Consider the following 15,856-nt stretch of genomic DNA (forward strand, 5'->3'; position numbering starts at 1 on the left):
TCAGCTCCTGACCACCGGTGGTTGGGTTATCACAGGCTACAGGTGTCTGTTCTGATGCAAAGAGAACTCTCTGAGGGATTTGTTACCCAATACCTGGTGCTGTGCAAATACGGTCTGTCAGTGCTGGGATCAGCTTATGCTGGGAACTAAAATTTCTTTTACCTGGCTTGAAGGTAACAAACTGTGTTAGTCTCAAGGTGTATTGGATTCATGGTGGTTCCTTGCAAGGGCAGTGTGATAGAGCTGCATTTCATTCCCCAGAACGTGATGTAGCACCTGTACTAGGAGATTTTCCTATTCTCCCATGTATCCAAGCTCCCCTTACCTTGGAGAGTACAGGATGATGGGTTTGCATGCAGTATGTCTTGGAATACCAGAATTTAAACACTGAAGATGTTGTTTGTAGTTGGATACAGCCCTTGATGCCATCGACTGTACTGGTCCTCCTTGGCCAGCAGGAAAATGCCACAGGCAAGGCTTTGGAACTGAGTAACGAATCAGGAGCATTTAGTGCTGTGGGAAGCAAGTCCCATTGCTAATTAAACTGTGGTTTTCTCTCTGAAAAACTTTCAGGTACAATGTTCTGCAAAAGCTTTATGCAACTATAAAGTGCGTGTGCCTCTGTTAAAAAGTTGAAATACTTAAGCTGCAAATTTTACTCCTGCAGAAATACGATGTATAAGATTTCACCTCAGAATAGAATTTAATGGCCAGGTTTCAATTCCAAAGATAGGTGCTTATTTTGGACGTGGTGATGGGCACTTCATTATAATGGTGCTAAAGTAAATACGGCTAATTTAAGGCTCTGACTAAACTCTGGAAATGCTTTTAAAAGTTTAATGTAAAAGGTATGTTTTATAAAATGTGTATTACTTCCCTTTAAGCCCAGTTGTGTGAAATTCTTATTAAATTGTGTTTCCTGGGGAGGTATTAAATAGTAATTCTGGCCAGGTAATACCATGCTTAAGTAGTTCTGTTACAAAGGCAACATGGATACAATGTACACGAGGCCTGAAACTCTGTGTTAGCAGCATAGAAGCAATTAACTTAATTAACAAGGCTTCAGACTGAGCAGAACTGCTTTCTCTTGCCTTGCAGGAGTACTCAGAACCTAGATATACAGTGGTGTGAGTCAGGAGCTTGAAGGTGTCCGGGGAAAAAGATTTAGCAGTAGGGCAGGTAAAGATAGAGCATTAGTAAGTTTGCTAAACCACGAGGAAATTGCAAGAAGAAAAGATCCCAATTTTGACCAGAAAATATGATTTTCCCATGCATTTTTGGTTTATTCTTGATGCTTGGTAATTAGAAATGAAAAACTTTATGGAAGCACAGGCAGAAGGACAGACTAAATACACTGAAAGTTGCTAATGAAAGCTGTCCCTGAGAAGTGGTGGTGTGGTTTTGTTTTCTGAGTCCTTGTACATTATAAAAAGACATGGCACATATGTCAGGTCATGAGAAATTCAGCTGGATGAGATACTAGAAAGAAACTTCCTATTAGCTGCCATGTGGAAAAAGCTGTTTGGGGAAAAAGGAACATTGCAAGTGAATTGAGTGATAGCTTTGGAATTGAATATATTCAATCCAAATCCCTTCAGCCAACATTTCCACAGTTCTGAGGAAGTTACGAGCAAAGACTTCAAAGAGTGTTTGAAAGAAAGAAAGGGGAAAACTTCAAATGGAGACGTGCATCAGCACCTGCTCTGAACAACTCATAGATTTTGGTTATGTGTTTTGGAAGTGACAAAAAAATCTGTATTCAGCCAGCTGAACACAGCTTACACTGTGAACTTTGAGCTTGACCCTGAGATTCATTACTCCTGGTGAACCTTCAAATCTATATTTGGCTGCACAGGGGATTGCAGGTGCTTAAGTCCTGTGTGTTCACGCTGTTGTAACTTTCTAATAGCAGAAAGACAAACTAAGGAATTTTTGTCCCTATGTATTTCTGCAAATTGAAAGAGTAGAAGAATGCACTGGTGTTCTGGTTTTGCTACAGTTGGGAAGTAAAGATAGTGATCAGCCTGTGCTTGATAACAAGGTTCACATTAGAAACTTTAATTAAATTTCAATGAGGGAAAGAATTTCAGGACAATTTGTCTGCCCTTTTTTTTAAGGAGATAATTTATTTCAGAGAGAACTGTGACCTGTATTTACAAACTCAAGTTTTTAATCTTGGTGGGGTGTCTTTTTGGTAGCAGAAAATAGCTATCAGGTTTACTGGAATTCTGGAATATCTGTATCTCTCTGAGCCTACAGGTTAAAGAAGCTCTGGATATTTCCAAGTGAAATCTTGGTTGTTAGGCTCTCAGGAAGGTGGTTTCTCAGTGCAGATCACACAGAATTTACCTATCTGGCATGACTGAAAGTGAGCAGAAGAGATACAGTGATGGGTTCTGTTGTTGTAGAAGTTAACTTCTATCTTTTATTTTAACAAGTGGAAAGCATCCAGTTTTTAAAACGAAGTAATGAGGATTGTATAGCAAGGCTTTATCTCTGCAATGTTCAAAGGTGTTGAAAGCAGAGGCAGCTTGACATGTCATTTGTGTAGGCTGTTGCTGGTAGGTGGACTTCAAACTTCCCCCCTTGAGGTATTTTACTCACTGGTTTGTGTGCAAAATGTGAGCTTGTGATTTACATTCCAAATTTCGGTGTGACGCATCAGCAATACTGAGTGGTCTGTGCCTTGTCTAGACATCTGACAAACTACTGCAGTCATTCAGGGGGGAAAAAAAACAGGTTTTGGTAATTCAGCCCCCAGTTGCTGCTGCTGTAGCTGCTGGATGGAATTTGCTGTGGAGTTTGATTCTTACCAGTTACACATTGCTCTGGCCTGGAACTTTATATGTGAGCTGAGCTTCTGGATGAGGTCAAACGCAGGGCAGCCAGTCATTTTCTGCTGTCTAGCTCTGTCAAATTGTCTTACATGACTGTAATACTGCCTTGGTTGCATAAGTAAGAAAGCTGAAAAGATATAAATGTCAAGATAGCCAAGTTCCCACGGAAGACTGGTTTAGAACTGGAGCTTATATTAAAGCTCATGTTACTTACTGGCCTAATTAAAGTAGACAAGCCTTTATACCTGCCAAATGTATAAATAAAGTCTGTGCCTGCATTGTGCTGACACAGCCCCTCGATAACAGCAATATCTTGTCAGGTGTTTTACTTCTTAAGGGGGTTCATTTGGGTGGGAGATGATGTTTCCCTGGAGTGGCAAAGGGTTTTTATAGCAGCAAATTATGAAGTCGTGTGAAATTTGTTTTTGCAGCCTGAAAGAATGATTTATTTACAGTACTGTATGGTACAGAACTCGCATCTCATCATCAAGCATCACCTCTTCTGCTTCTCAGCTGAATAAATCACACGTTAGCAGGAGCTGACATTTTGCATTGTTTTCCTAAGAAAGACATTTTTGATTTGTACTGTTTGATAGACTCAGCTTAATGCACTTTCCTTTTGGGGATTATTCCCTCTAATCTTCTATTTACACTGAATTTTTATTGAAGTATTTAGAAGTAAATGTGCTTCTGAATGTACAATATGCTTGTAAATTTAATATTCACTTTCATATTTAGGAAGAGTCCCACTTCCTCCAGCACACGAACTAAAATCCAAGTGGGAAAACCTGTTGGGACCAGAATACGAAGTTATGGTATGTTATATTTCAATAAATTACATCATGAATGTTGTTTCTTTAAATTACAGATCTGTGAGCTTAGTATTACAGGCCATTTATAGAACAGTTTAGTGTTTGGAACAGATCAGTTACATCAAATTTTCTGTCCTGTAACATCAAAGCTAAAATATATGTTATAATGAGTTGGGGGTTTTGTTGTTCTTTTATTTTGTTTATATAGACACTGTTCTTATACTACATAGGAACAGTGATTTAAGAAAATCGACTGTCCTTTTAATTCTGCATCATAGCAGCCACTTAAAATATGTGGCATTTTTATTATTTCATTCACGATCTATTTGTTCTGTTGTACACTGGGAAAAGAAAGGCTCAGGATAGGGCTCCTGTTTTCACAAGAATCTTACAATTTTATCTGAAGAATGAAAGAATGATTTTCAAACATGCTGGGAAAATAGGAAGCAATTCTCAGTAGTGTAACTTTGTGGTGCCAGTGTCTATTAGGTATTTCTTCACTTTGTATTAAACAATTGCCAAGCAAAAGATTGTTTTGATGAATTATCATGAGGAGTTGATGGAAATTGTAATTCACTTCTGCTTTTCAGTGCTGGGTGAGCCAGTAATTAGAGATAAAAGACTTCAGCCAGTGTTCTTCCCAAAGCCTTAAAAAATTCTCACCACCACCAAGAAAATGCCCTGTTTGTCTTTGCAATGCTTGTCCAGTTGATTTAGAGACACTTATTTTTACTACTTGGAGTAGCCATCGTTCCAGTCACTCGCTGGAAGATTTAAAGTAGCTTTAAGAATTGCCTTGAGAAACTCACTTCTTCTTTTCCATTAGCACTCCTTTAAGATCTGAGGTTCGTGTAAGATTATGTACATGATGCAATAAATCTGTTTGGCTGCCCACTTCAGTTGCTTGGTATTCCCATCCTTACATTTCAAGAGGCTGGTATTACTTCCCTTAGCACCATCACACTTCCCACAGAGGACGAAAACCTGCTTAGCTGGTGAAACAGGCCATTTCTAATTCTCCTTCGGCTGCCGCCAGTGAAATGTCAGAAGTGAAAATGGTAACGATTGGGCCTTTTAAATAACAGAAGGAAACTCTTGTGGCACCCCATTTTGAAAGTCATCTTGTGATTCTTGTTGCCTGTACCTGCCTCTGCTCTGGCTTAGTTGTGTTCAATAACAATGTTCAGTTTGATTTCAACCTGTGACATACCAGTCCCTGTGTCACACCATTCTCACTCCTACACGCAGCTCCCAGGAAGTCACCCTAAAGGTGCCTGCAGTATTGTCTCAGAGGACTTATTTTCAGAGGAAATAGATGTTTGAAGAGAGAGCTTGGTGTCCCTCATGGCTTATGTATTGCTGATCCTTTGTGGTAGCAATGGAAGGAGCTGAAATCCTGGGCAAGGATGTGTGACTGGGTAGTGTTTGTGGCCATGTACTGCATGAGCAGTCAAGCTGAGGAGGTATCAGTCATAGATTCATTTAATTACAACTAGATAGACATGAATTGGATTCTGTCTGTTGGGAAAAACAACCTAGGTACTGGAAAACAAGATGCTGGAAGCCCTATTTAAAATTAATCCAAAAGAAAAACCTGAGGCTTAGTATTGTTTCATAGATACTTTGTCAAACTAGTAATTTCCAAAGGAAAATAGCCCGATTTTTTGTAAGGTTATGTATTTTCCAGGTTTAACAAGTGTAGCTTTCCTGCCAAACATACTCCACTTCAGTGTCCCAAACTCCAACCCTGGGCCATAGGTTGAAACTAGATAATCTTTAGTGTCCCTTCCAACCCAAACCATTCTATGATTCTGTGTCATCTTAGTGCATTCAAAATTGGACTAAATAACCTTGTAAGATTACTGATAACTCAGTTGTGTTAAGGAAGAACATTACAAGAAAACTGGTGATGAACATAGTTACTTTATTAATATTAAAAAGAATGAAAATATACTGAAGGGATTTCCTGGCACTGTTTTAAATACTCCACTTTACAGTCAGATTTGGTAATTAAACTCATGTATTTCAAGCCATGTTAGAAATATGCTGCAGAAGATGGTGGGTTAATCTAGATGTTAGATGGCTGCAATATAGCCTGAGGTAATAACTTAAACTATAGTACTTTCAAATTCTGGTTGGCAAGTCCGTTTGGGTATTTGTGTCAAACATAATGGCATTTTGTGCTTACACAGGATTACTGAACTTGACTAAAATTGGCATTTGAGCTTCGGGAATAGGATAATATTGGAGTCTGCTAATGGTGCATAATCACCGCATTCCTACTTGTAAATGTTCTGCGCCTGAAAGATTTTTCTAACATTTGTTTAAAATTATTTTGCATCCATGTGACTTTGTTTAAGTGTAGTTTATTTTGCTCACAATTTTTTTTTGCCAGAATTCATGGTTCCGGTAAAGTCTTTATTATCCTGCTATTGAAAAATGTTCTGATGTCCAATTTTTAGGTTGTGAATGTGGATATGCCCATTACAGATGATTCAGAGCTCCAGAAGTACTCAAAGGTATGACTTACACGGTGGTTTCCTTCATGATATATGTTGGCAGAGTAATTCTAGAAGGACATGACACAGTTCCAGATCGTTTCAGGAATTTGGTGGGTTTATGGCTCTATCTTTCCCAAAAAAAGGCTACCAATATTCTGCTTATCTTCTGGACTGATCCAATACCTTTTCTTAACATGGGCAAATGAACCTTTTAATACAACTCCACTACCCCCCAATACAGTTCTAATTGCCTTTGCCCCCCAAAGAGCAGACTGGTTTTTTTCATTTGTGCAAACAGTTTGTAAAAGTGAAATTATAGATGCTTGAGCAGTAGTGCCAGCAGTGTCACCATGAAGACTTAATCATCTTACTCTGTGTTTAGTTCAGTTTGGTGAGTTCCTGAATCCTAAATGTGTTTAAATTGTGGTAGACAAGATTTGTACTTTATATATATACTTCTCTTTTGGCAGCTATTACCCATCCACACTTGGAGATTAGGTGTTGAGCTTGACACGTTTGATGGACATCATTATATATCATCCATTACTTCAGATGGTTCACCTGCAGCACTTGGTCTTCTGCAACTGGAGGATGAACTTCTGGAGGTAAAAAACAAAACAGAACCCGCCCCAAAATAGAACCTGATGTATTTCCTATTTGCTTGACCTTCTTCAAAATGCTTGTATTAAATTCTGATTTGGCTCTGTGTGTGCAATAGGAGTATTCCAGAGTTAGTTGTGGAAGCAGGGTAGTGCTTTGGAATTCACATTCATTTTCTTTCCTGTTTCCTTCCTCCTTTCTGGACATAATATCAGATTTTTGTGACCTCTTAGTGACTTCATGTGGGGTTTTTTTCTGAAATGTTTTAACACAAGTATGAAGAGTTATAAGGGCACAGATAATATTTGTGTTGAATTATTTGTAGTCCTGTAGCTCAGTCTTTTGCACAATCTGGTGTTAGCTTTTGTGGTGGATAATATTTCTGAATATTTTTCACTCCTAAAAAATTTACAACAGTCTTAGGAGTAGTGGTTCCAGTTACACATATAACATATAACTTGCTTGCTGAGTGTTGAAACACATTTGTGTGTATGAGCAAGTACATCAGTTTGTTTAAATATGTATAGAGAGGTATTTGGGCAGTTTTGAACTTATGAGAATCACACTAGACCTATTTGCTCAGGTAAAATAATTATTTGAAAATATTAAAATAATACCTATTTTGTGTGTGTATGTGTGTGTGTGTACGTGTATCTATCAGTATCTCAGCCTGCAAGTGAAAAGATGCCCTATTGAATACCTGCTCTTTGTGGAATATTTGAACCTTTTTTAGTGGATGCAAAGAACATTTAATGGGAACAGAATTAGGCCTTCATAAAGATTGATTTGTTAGGTGTACAGCTATTTTGCTTTTACTTATTCACCTTTTAACATCAAAAATTCATACTGATATCACTAAGACCTAAAACATTTTCTTATGGTGTAATGGAGGAAATCTTGATTCCTGAAGGAAAGGATTAATGGAATGCTGGAAGTGTCATTTAAATTCCTTGGCCATTAAACAAAAAACTATATACAAAAAGCAATAATGCAGTGCTGTAGAGTAACTTAGGAAACTTTTATTGCATATATTTAACAGTTTTATGTATTACTGTTTATTTATGTATTACTTACATTTAAGTTCACAGGTATGTCCAGACCTAGTGAACATAAATTATTTTCTACACTGTAACTGGAAAAAAAACCCCAACAAAATAAAAATGTGCTCTGAGGCCAAAGCTTTATGTGCCAGGTTTAGCCCAGAGTATGTTTTTGCAGCCAAGTTAGAAATCCCCTTAAGCAGGAGTTTGCAGTGGAAAAAGTGACAGCCCCATTCCCCAAACAATTAACCCTACCTGGGCCTGATAGGGTTGGGATTAAAATGTGATCAGCAAGGAATTTTTTTTAATATATAGTAGAGTTGAATGTTGATTATTTTTAATGATGTGTTTGAATTATGATAGGATGCATGATATTCCTCCCCTGACCTTAATTTTAGGTAATTTCACCGTGTTCTGTTTTAGGAGTAAAGGGCTTTGTGTCCTTCTGGTTTTGTTGTAAAATTTCACTCCTATTTGATGGCACAAATCACTGGAGCGGGGTGGTGAGTGAATGGGTGTAGGGCACCTTGCCTGCTTAGAAGCTGATTTCTGGCAGCTGCCAAAGAAGAAATGGGAGTCCCCATGTCTGCTGGGGAGTGCAGGGTAGCTCTTCCCCATCAATCACAGGATGCTGAGAAGTGCTGGTAACTTTCCACCACACACTGCCACTCTCAATGCATTAAAAAATCCTTATGCGTAGATCCTTCTTCTTAAATAATTAACTAATGGATTAGTCTGATAGCTCAGCACTTGCTGTAATTCTTACTGAAAAAACCTAGAGCAGTTCATCTTACCATGGCGGAGGCCAGTTACACCACTCTCAATTTTTCTCCTTGCCTGGGCTATAGTGTGAGAAGAACTTTGTGTTTCCCAGCAGTATAAACTAAATTTACACTGCAAAAAGCATAAAGTGGGGGAGGAAAAAAATAGAAATGATCAGGAGGAAAATGTTGGCTGAAGTGAGCTTTCTGTGTAGCCTTGCATAAGATTGAATTCTAAACAGCAAGATCTGAGAAGTACGTGGAAAGACTCTGCCTCATTGTACAGAGGTGTGCACATGTACATTGCATGTTTTCATGCTCTGTTTTCTAGGATCAAATGTGAGTTCATCTGCAGTTTGGGTGTGGAGGGAAGTATTGAAGAGTATCTTCAATTATCCCCACTTACTGTGCTTTGGTTCCTGTTGTGGAGCGATTTGGATGATGTGTGCTGGATTTCCACCTAAACTAGTGGTTGCACCCAGCAACTTTGGACATTTGGTCATGAGAGCAGACTTGAGGCAGCCTGAAAGAAATCCCTGAAACACAAGAGATATTGGGATTGAGTCCATAGCACTAATTAGATGAAATTCCTGCTCCTTTGGGGCTGCAGTGCTAGTCAAGATAGTTGATGTTTACATCACTGACACCTCCTGACATTCTGCTTTTCTTGTGTTTAGGGATACCCCTGTGGTCCAAATAGATTTACCCTCAGGATATTGCATGTTATTTTCCTGAGGAAGTAGAATCACAGAATGGTTTGGGTTGAAGGGGACCTTAAAAATCACCTAGTTAGACCCCCTGCCATGGGCAAGGACACCTTTCACTAGACCAGGTTGCTCCAAGCCCTGTCCAACTTGGCCTTGAACACTTCCAGGGATGGGGCAGCCACAGCTTTTCTGGGCAAAAAAGTACAATTGCAGTATCCCGTTTTTAAAGCAGCATTATCTCTCTATCTATCTATCTGTCTGATCTGTCTATCTCTTTTTTTTCTGTTTCAAAGTCTGTGGTTTAAAACATCCATTAACAATGGCCTTATGGTTTTCTGTTGTCACTCAGGATCTCAAGCTTATCAGATGGTAAGCTTTGAACCTTGTCACAATTTTCTGATTAATTACTTACTGCAGTTGGTTTCTTTTTTTCTATATAAACATCCCTGGATGTTTTCTGTAGGATCTGTTTTAGTTTCAACCACTTTGTTACATTTTAAACTGGCAAAGTTAGAATCATAGAGTCATTGGGGTTGGAACGCCTCTGAGGTCATCGAGTCCAACTGTTAAACTAGTTGTGCTAGTTCTGACTTGAGTTTTTTGATCAGAGCTCAGAACCTGTGTTTTCTTAAAATATTGTGGAAAAGTTAAATTCTTTTCTTTTTAAATTCAAACACAATAAGCCTAATGCTAAAAAAAATTCCCCAACAAAGAAACAGGTGAGAAAGAAAGAAGAATTCCAGGAAAGATTTAGGCTAGGAAAAATAGAATCAGAGAGTATGCTGAGTTGGAAAGGACCCATCGTGATCATCAAGTCCAACTCCTGGCCCTGCACAGAAAAAAGGTTTGAGGAAGCTGAAGAGACATGATGCAGCAGTCAGAAGTTACAAGATCTTGCAGATGAAGTTTAAGTCTTATAATAATCTAGATATTCTTCAGAAGTTAATAAAACTTTGCAAACTGTGCCAGAATCCCCAGGTAAAATTAGACTTTCACACTCAGGTGGGGAAACAAATATGTGGGGGTGGGGAAACCCTAAATAAAAGAATCTGGTTGATATCCTTTAATTCTTTTGGTGTTTCTCTTCTGTATAGGTAAATGGAGTCCAGTTGTATGGAAAATCCCGGCGGGAGGCAGTCACTTTCCTCAAGGAAGTGCCACCCCCATTTACACTGGTTTGCTGTCGGCGACTCTTTGATGATGGCAGTGAGTCACTTGTAGATGAGCCCACCGTGGGAGTTTCCCTTCCAGAACAAAAGGTAGACTTCTTCTGTCATTCTGTTGTGAAAAAGGACAGTAACTTTTTTAAAAAGTGCATATATTCCTGACTTTATAAAGGTTGGTCATGAGAAACTTCATTGTTCTATAAAGACAAGGTAGGTAAATCATGGAGCTGCATTGCTGACTCTGTACATCCCATTCATCATTCCTACACTTAATAGGTGAGTGAGAGCTCTGAATTATACTAAATCACATCCTTGCCACCATTAGCTGATTGCTTTCGTGTTCTGAGTAGGTTTTTATAGAACTGGAAAAAAATGAAACCTAATGTTTCTTTCCATTGCGGAAGCTTTAAAGTCTCAAACTAAAACTTGACACTTGTGGTTGTTCCTATTTGCAAAAGTATTTACAGCTTGGCTTCTCATCTTTTCTGGTAGTCTGGTCTTTCTATTAGCTGTCTGTGGTTAAATCTTTTATGCTATTTATTTTTCCTTTATGCATCTAATGGGACAGCTGAAGTTCATCAACATGTAACAGGTTAGTAATATTATAACAATTAATTAATTAGACTAATAAATGCATGTTTGTGTGCCAGGTTGGGCCCTGATGCTCAAAATGTGGTTCCAGGGGAGTACTTAAGGCAGCAAGCTGGAGCAAACTATATTCATAATGTTTAATGACGTTTTAATTCCATAAAAGGTCATGTTTTAGGGCATGTATGCTCCATTAATAATCAAAATATAGAAGGAATAATGTTTTTAAAGAACTGAAAGAGTAGTATTTTAAGTAGAGCTTTTAATTTTCAGGTGAAACCTGAGGAAGACTCTAACCCTGAGGAGGAAGAAGGAGAATTAGCATTATGGTCTCCTGATGTGAAGGTTATTGAACTGGAGAAAGACAAAAATGGTTTAGGATTCAGCATTTTAGACTATCAGGTATACTTTTCTGTATAACTAAATACTAAAAATTGCTTTGATCCTTTGTCTTGTGTGGTGCCTTAAAATGTTTTGTAATGTTGATTCCCAGGTAATCGACTTGGCACTTGGGCCTAGAAACTATAGGGAAAAGTAGTTTATTTTGAGGCCAACTCTATAAAGTATAGAGTGTTCTAAATCAGTCTGATTATTGGATGTGATTGAGTGCAAAATCTTTAATCAAACTCCACCTTATAACTCTGAGTTTAATTTCTAAATGTTGGAGGAGGTTGGTTCTTGTTGCATTTTGTTTTACTTGGAATGACTTTTCAACTCTGAGAGTGACAAGTGCACGTTCTGGGATTTTGGAGCATCATTTCATATGTACCAAATGTAAAGGGTCTTTTGCTCTTTCTCCCCTCAATACTCCAAATCTCCTTTCATGTATAAATGGAATATAGACCTTTGCTGGTCTGGGAACTTCGGTACCACTCAAGTCAGAAATATTCACTCAGGTTTTGAGTCAAGCCCTGAAAAAGTAGAGTTTGCAGAAGGAGCTTTACCAGGACTGTCCTTCACAGTCCAAAGGGAATATCAGGGCTGACACATGAATCAGTGTTGCAAACTCAAGTTTCTGCAGACACAAAATTGCTTTAATACATTTATTTTATTTATTAGTTGGGGTTGATTTTATCCTTAATTGTTAAACTCCTTAGAAATCAACAGACAGGTCTTTAATTGGGGTAAAATTCTACTAAAATTAATGAATCCTTCTTTCAAAAATGTTGACTTCAATTAAATATATAGAAACTCTCAAAATCTGTAGTCAGAATGAAATGTTCTTAGTGTTTCTAGTCAATGTGATATATTTTTTTAAACTTCTAGTCATCATATTTATAAGGAAATAAAATAGCTGGATCAGTCTTTATAATAATATACACATCACATCTGAGTGCTGCCTAAACATTGTAGTTTAATGAAATGTGTTCAACTGTTGTGCATAAATGTCAAGTGATATAAAATTCACTTTTTGATACAATAAGGCATGAATTGGGAATGAATTAGAAGAAAAAATATTTGAAGTATTATGCAAAACCATTAATTCTATATTTTACCAGTGTGATTTAAGATTACTGAAAATAGATCCTGTTAGTCATTTTCGCTGACACATGTTGTGTTGCAGTGCCAGCTTTACTGTAGAGTTGCTGGGAGTCTTTACAGAGCAGTAATACACAGATTTGCTTTTAAGTTCTCATATAATCAGAATTAATGAAGGCTTTAATAGCAGGCTTTTTATTTACTTATTTGCAGATGCAAATACATGGGCAATGTTGTGGTACTTTCAGCTAAATTTAAATACATTCTAATCAATTCTAAATGAGTGGTAAACCACTTAATCTCAGATCTTTATAATTTCAAGATATTTATGTATAAAGTATGCTCTTTTGTTTGGGATTTGCCTTTTAGATCTTTTACACTTTTCATCATCTGCAGATTAATTTTTATAGAGAGATATCTGTGACTGTGCGTGTGTTTTGATGTAAATAACATCCATCACATCCTTGAGTGCAAGGCAAAGAAAATAAATAATTGTCCGTGCTAGATTGGAGGCAAGGAATAAAAATTGTACATGGTTCCTGGGAGAGTGTTTGGAATTCTTAAAGCAGATTTGCTGAGAAGCACAGAATTACTGCAGTATTTAACACTGGCTTGAATGACCCAGAGATCCTTCTTTAAAAAAAGAAAGGTGTTGTTTTAGGCACATACTCTTTGTTTTACTGGAGAAAATTCAAACCTTACAATGGGAAATGATACTTGCATATACTTACACTATATATCCACTGTTGATTTTGCTCCTTATGAGTAATATGATTTATAATTTTTTTTAGATTTTTTTAAAGAGAAGATAGGTCTTCTCATGGCCTGGCTTCATCATCAGTGAGACCAGCCTTTCTAGGCTCCCATTAGTGTTCACTGAGGGGAGGAAAATACTTTTTAAGAGGAGATTTTGAGCAGAAGGCCTGTTCCTGTTCCTGGTAGTTACACACACAAGGACTGACTCCCCATCCATTACAGAAATTTAAGGAAAATTTGATGTTACATACCCAACTGGGAGGTGAAGTGACTGTATCCTGCGTTTTTAACATCAAATTATTTCTGTAGCTGTTAGTTGAAATGGCACTTCAGATGTATTGGAAGGACTTCAGAAAGAGCAGTAGAAATAGTGGAGTGACATGAGAGTTAAGAAATGGTGATGCACTATTATTGCCCCCTTTGAAATGCCACTGTGGCAATTAGAGACCAGGCTGGTTCCAGTGCTCTGGAAGTTTCTTCATGTTTGGTACTTGTTTTGAAGCACAAGGCTTTTCACCTTTCCATCTTAGTTTTGATTATAGAATTAGATGTGGTGCTGAGAGCTCTTGTGGCATAGAATTTATACTATTAGTCATTTTGTTTCTCAAAACTGGCTGCATGCTCAGCATAAAGGATGTTGTGCCTCAGTTGTCCTAAATGCTGTGCTTCCCAAGTCACGCTCTGGGAAACAGAATTAATAAAAACTCTTTGTGAAGTAGAACAGGAATCTGAGTGCGTAGAAAACTGAATGCTGAGATCGAGAAAATTATTACTCTGGCATATTAATTTTTAATGGGCTGTCTTTCTAATAATGTTTCATCTATCAAGTAAATGATAAGCATATCCCAAGTGACTTGCAGGATATTCCCAGAAATGTACAAGCATAATTCCAATGCCTATATATTTTAATGAACTAATTACAAATTAATTATACCAATTATGCATAATCAATAGTATTTCTACTTTGTCCTCTGTTTTCTTTTGTCTGTCTTTAGGGATTTAAAGGCTTCAAACAGCCACCTTCTTTTTTTTTTTAATAAGGTTTGTGCACACATTTCTAAAACTTTGGGGTACCAGTGGAAAATAGAGTTATCCCCTTTGCTATATCAGGACTGCATTTATATAGGATATTCTTCATCTTCCTGTGTTCACTGTATAAAAACGAAACCTTTTTTCCCCCCTCTGAATGTCCTAATTTGGAATTATGTGGTTGGAAATCTAAGATCTTTGAAAGCTGCTTTCCTGGCAGCAAGGTCAATACTTGGTGAGAGGGAGGTGGATGAGGAGGCTGTTCCTCTGTATTCTTGAAACGATGTGTTTCACTGGGTTTCTTTTTCTTCCGATGTGAGGGATTATTTAAATAAGAAACACGGAAGAGGTCTTAAAATGAAATCTTCTGTGTATTTTTCTATTGTCATCACTGTCTTGGGATCTTGTCAAACCTCTTAGGTCAGGCATTGCTTTTTCTCAGTGATGCTTAGATGAGATGCCTGCAGAGGGCTTTTGGCCATAAAAAGGTGTGCTGTTCAGTCTTCTGGCCAACTTCTCCATGAAGTAATATACTCTACCTCCCTTAATTTCCTTGCAATTTCACTTGGAGAAGTTGCTCTCCCTTTCACCTCTTAACTAACTTTTATGTAGTGTTGCTGGCACAGTTAGCGGCAAGTTTTGATGGTGAATGAGGGACCCAGTGTTTGGGATCATCTGGGATGCAACAGGCTGTGGTCAGTGTATTTATTGTTCGTTGTCAATAGACCTGAAAGTATCCAGCTCAACAGTAGTTCTGTCTAGCCTAGAATTAGTCACAGAACCATGGAATCAGAGAATGGTGTGGGTTGGAAGGGACTTCAATGCTTATCCAGTTCCAACCCCCTACCATGGGCAGGGTCACCTTCCATTAGGTTGCTTCAAGCCCAGTCCAACATCCTAACCAGCAAGTCAAGAGCTTATTGTTATTGAGACCAATCCATTTTTCTTAGAAAGAAATTAAAAGATATGTCATCAGGTTAAAATAGGGGAGAAATGCTGTCAATGTAATGGTGATCCCAGGGCATTAGAGCAAGAGGAAAGAAAAATCCCACCAGATGAAGATTTCTTGAGAAAAAGAAATCACAGTGGTATAGAATGTACTTTGAGCCCTGAAACAGTATTTACCAAAGAACATGTATTGCAGGCCAATAGGTTCTGTCAGTAATGGTTTACAAGAATATTGGAAAAACCACAGGTAGCTGAATTGCAGATTTCTTGAGGCAGTATTGACCAGAAGGTAACTTAAATGGTCTGATGAGCTTTTATCAAATTAAACAAAAAGCTGAATGGACTCTATGTGGAGCTTAATTTACTGTGCTTTGAAGTCAGAGTCTTATTAAAGCAGCTGTTTCACTGTGAAACTGGAGAGGGCGAGGGTTGTGGAACAAGGGGGTTTGACATTTTACACAGCTCTTAGGAATGACTGTGAGATGCTGTTTCTCCCTGTCTGTGCTGAAGGGTAAGTCCCCAGTGCCCAGGTGCTTTTGCACTGTACCCAGCTGCCCTATAGACCTGTTGGGCTGTAGGAGCTCATGGACTCATCTGTTCCAAGTGGTCCATGGAAGCAGGAAGAGGCATTT

General features: G+C 38.0%; 1 protein-coding gene across 9 annotated transcripts in view; it reads left to right on the forward strand.

Annotated features, from left to right (window-relative positions):
* Positions 1 to 15,856, forward strand: part of PATJ (PATJ crumbs cell polarity complex component) — a 139,884-nt gene that overhangs the window by 17,514 nt on the left and 106,514 nt on the right. For all 9 annotated transcript variants that reach the window (XM_051796330.1, XM_051796336.1, XM_051796322.1 and 6 more), the window contains 5 exons: positions 3,576 to 3,652; positions 6,112 to 6,168; positions 6,621 to 6,755; positions 10,353 to 10,517; positions 11,286 to 11,414. In XM_051796330.1, coding sequence (XP_051652290.1) covers positions 3,576 to 3,652; positions 6,112 to 6,168; positions 6,621 to 6,755; positions 10,353 to 10,517; positions 11,286 to 11,414 — 563 coding nt within the window. The remainder of the gene's footprint in view (positions 1 to 3,575; positions 3,653 to 6,111; positions 6,169 to 6,620; positions 6,756 to 10,352; positions 10,518 to 11,285; positions 11,415 to 15,856) is intronic.

This window comes from Manacus candei, unplaced genomic scaffold, assembly GCF_025592945.1.
Source record: "Manacus candei isolate 608988 ecotype Guabito, Panama unplaced genomic scaffold, ASM2559294v1 h1tg000005l, whole genome shotgun sequence".
Taxonomy (NCBI): Eukaryota; Metazoa; Chordata; class Aves; order Passeriformes; family Pipridae; genus Manacus; species Manacus candei.